Below are 3,819 nucleotides of genomic sequence, written 5' to 3'. Positions count from 1 at the left end.
ATGCATGTATATGTATATGTATGTGTATGTATATATATGTGTATGTATATGTATGTGTATGTATGTGTATGTATATGCATGTATATGTATGTATATATATGTGCATGTATATGTATGTATGTGTATGTATATGTATGTATATATATATATGTATATGTATGTATATGTATGTGTATGTATGTATATGTATGTATATATATATGTATGTATATGTATGTATGTGTATGTATATATATGTATATATATATGTGTATGTGTATGTATGTATATGTATGTATATATATGTGCATGTATATGTATGTATGTGTATGTATATGTATGTATATATATATGTGTATATGTATGTATATGTATGTGTATGTATATGTATGTATATGTATGTGTATGTATGTATATGTATGTATATATATGTGTATGTATATGTATGTGTATGTATATGTATGTATATTTATGTATATGTATGTGTATGTATGTGTATGTATATGCATGTATATGTATATGTATATATATATTTATTTGTTTCATAGTTCAGAGTTGATAAACCTTTTAACTTTGCATAGAACACAACGCTCGTCACCGCTACCGTTTACCCAGCCATCCAATCAACGGAGGAGGGGCGGGACAAATACCACACCGACCAATCGCCATCAACTGAACAAGAATACAGAAGTTAATATCGCTGGTTACTGCATTTAAGTTTAATACATTACTGCCGTGGATATCGACAGCTGTCATTCAGGCTAAAAACGATTGGTTGGACGCACGTTATCGAATATTTGTTAGTCATATATGGCCTATTAGTCTATTTTTGCATTTATGCAGTGTACTGGAGCCAAACGTGAGAAAGCAGTCCGGAAGGTTCCTGGACACGACGTTTGCGGCGCTGTGATTCGTGTGAACTGTGACTGAGCCTATTTACAGACGCCTAGAACTCATGAACATACACAAACCTGCGCCCGGGACTCTGAGTATGTTTCACCAACGAGGCCCGACGTTTGGAAATGTAAACTGATACAAACAGAACGAAATGACTGACTTCAAAGCAGAAAATAGCGGTCACTTCGGCCAGCTCTGTAACTCTCTGATTCCAGTGTTAGAAAGCAGCAAGCTGTGCTCGAATCAAACGGAGCGTCATGCATCATTCTGACATCCTCTCTGGAGAAATACGTGATTCTGGGCCAAGACTTTATCAGCTTCAAGACTGGCTCCACCCCAAAGACGGCCACTATGTCATGAATCGCTCCTCCCCGTGTGGTTTCCCTCACCTGTGAAAGCTTGGACGCCATTGAAGATATTTTCGACGAAACCCAGGAGGCTCGCGACTCTCCCATTGGCTCCCGAACAATTACAAGAAATCTGCCATCAGTGGTTCGGCTGTGATCTTACGAAGAATACTCTTCGCATGGAGAGAAAACTAAAATAATGACGTTAATCAAAGCCTCGTTATGCAATTAACACCAACGTACTCGTAGCATCTATATCATAATGTTGGATGTTGCCTTAAACGGAGCTACAGTAAAGCTGCTATTTTGGTTTTCTTTCCGTGCAAAAAGCATTCTCGCAGCTTCATAATATCACAGCTGAAGCATCTCGTCGTAATTGTTCGGCGGTTGATCTACGGTGGTCGGTAAGCGGTGAAAATGGAGCAACCGTTTAAAAAAAAAAAAAGCGAAGAACCCGACAAGCAAACAGGCAATATGAAAAACAACGCAGGACGCTAACGGAGACCATTTGTAGTTGGCATCGGCTGAACTCGGTTATAAAAGAGTTTTGTCGCGTCAGACGAGCGATCCGGCTCTGCTCTGCGCCGGCACCATGACGGGAACGGCACCCATGCGCTCCAGCGTGGCTTGGCTCACGGCGTACGAGTGCGTGTGCTGCTGTCCGAGCGTCACGGCCGGCGTCGCCGCGGCCGGCGGGCGGAGGCTCAGCGAGCCGTTGCTGCGGGCCATGACGGGCGGAGAGGGGGCGGAGTTTGTGGTGACCACCAGAGTCTTGGGCGGAGGCAGGCTGTGGCTGCCGTTAGCGTACGGAGCGCCGCCGCCGCTGAAGGTCTGCCGCGTGTCGCCGCTGTAGCGCGTGTAGGAGTTGGTGTCGTAGTTGGGCTTGGGGTTGTGCCAGTAGCGGCTGTTGTAGGTGTTGGTGGAGGTCAGCGTGTCGTTCTCCGAGGACGAGGCGTCCGCTTGGAACGCCTTGACGGATGAGGATCTCTTCGGAGGGAGATCGTCTTCCCTGCGCGAGAAGATTTCCATTCAGCAAAGAATCGCGCGAGTAGTATTTATGCTAAATGAAAGCTAACAGGGCAGCGTTTTTTAGATGTTAACAAAACGTTTTTACATTGAAGTCAATGGAACTTTTTTTTATATTAATATTTTTTTATTTAAAAATACACTGCGTGGGTCAAAATGACAGATTTTTCTTTTATGCCAAAAATCATTCGAATATAGTTTTATTCATTAGAAGATATTTGATACATTTTCTGCCGTAAATATATTAAAGCTCAATTTTTGATTTGCTAAGAATTTCATTAGGAGGTTTTTTTACGCCCTCAAATAATAAACGTATCTTGGCCAAATATTGTCTGATCCTTATAAACCACGCATCAATGGAAAGATTATTTATTCATAAAACTGATGACTGAACGCTCTCAAATTGCTGAGAGGAAACATTCCTGGCACATTATTTTTGTTCTCGTTTTTTTCTTTTATAACGTTGAGGAAACGTTCTGAGATCAACATTCTAATAACATTCTAATTGCAACCGAAATGCTTAGAACATTAAAAATGGAATGGTTATATTATAACCAAGTTATATTTTGGTTGAATAGAAAGGTAATAGATTGTTGTAAGAAATGTTTACGTAACCCTTAAATAATGTTAGAATCACACACACAAACAAAAACCTGGACGTTTTCATATTTCCATATTATAAGCAGTCATTTAAGTTTATATTATGTAGTGAAGTGGCATCCACTTTAATAAAAAAAGCATAAAACAAACATGATTAATGTAACCATTTTAAACAACTTGTTACAGCTATCTTCAACAATACGCTGAAAAACATTACTACATATGAACGGATCCTTTGAGTCACTGAATGAAAAGTCACCTGATCTCGTTGGGAATCTCCTCCTCCTCGTACTTGTTCTTGTTTCTCCAGTAGAAGAGCGTGACGAGCACCAGTAAAGAGCAGATGACGAGCGCCAGGACGCCGGTGGCGATGGTTCCCGCGATCAGACCCACGCTCTGAGGCTGAGCTGTCAATCATCACAGACAGACAGATCTCATGAGCCATCCCCAGAACGTGCAGTGCTACAACTTGAATGTATCAAAAGTAGGGTTGCACAAAAATATCACAGGGCCCTAGAAATATGATTTCAGTCAATTAGGATCAATTCCATTGCAATATGTGTGTGATAGATGAACCTGTGATAGATAGATAATATCACTGTCAAACGCACACAGAAACTCAAAGGTGTTCACTACAACCGGACAAAAGCTGGGGCAGAAATACATCCCTATTATACAGTGTGTGCACTTCGCAAAGTAATGCTAATAAAAAAGAAAATAATAATGATTAAAAGTTTATTTTCAATGCGATATCGCAATTTTTCTAATGTTTTACTTTTGTTTTATGTAGCAAATTGTTTTCGAAAAATGATGCATTATTTTATTTTGAAGTTCATAATTTTTCACAATAAATGATTAATAACAAAAATAATATATATATTTTTTCTCCATATATAAATATAACAATATTTCAGAAATATATATAAATATATAATTATATATATAAATATATAAATATCTGAAATATATT

At 39.1% G+C, this 3,819-nt stretch overlaps 1 protein-coding gene across 2 annotated transcripts in view; it reads right to left on the bottom strand.

Moving 5' to 3' along the window:
- Positions 1–400: 400 nt before the first annotated feature.
- The window catches only part of igsf11 (immunoglobulin superfamily member 11), an 87,038-nt gene continuing 83,619 nt past the window's right edge, over positions 401–3,819 (bottom strand). For both annotated transcript variants that reach the window (XM_043230471.1, XM_043230472.1), the window contains exons 6-7: positions 3,109–3,256; positions 401–2,232 (exon numbers count right to left, since the gene is read on the bottom strand). In XM_043230471.1, coding sequence (XP_043086406.1) covers positions 1,779–2,232; positions 3,109–3,256 — 602 coding nt within the window. In that variant the 3' untranslated portion in view covers positions 401–1,778. The remainder of the gene's footprint in view (positions 2,233–3,108; positions 3,257–3,819) is intronic.

Source organism: Puntigrus tetrazona, unplaced genomic scaffold, assembly GCF_018831695.1.
Source record: "Puntigrus tetrazona isolate hp1 unplaced genomic scaffold, ASM1883169v1 S000000151, whole genome shotgun sequence".
Taxonomy (NCBI): Eukaryota; Metazoa; Chordata; class Actinopteri; order Cypriniformes; family Cyprinidae; genus Puntigrus; species Puntigrus tetrazona.
The sequence above is the reverse complement of the archived record's forward strand: the minus strand, read 5'-3'. Positions and strand labels throughout refer to the sequence as shown.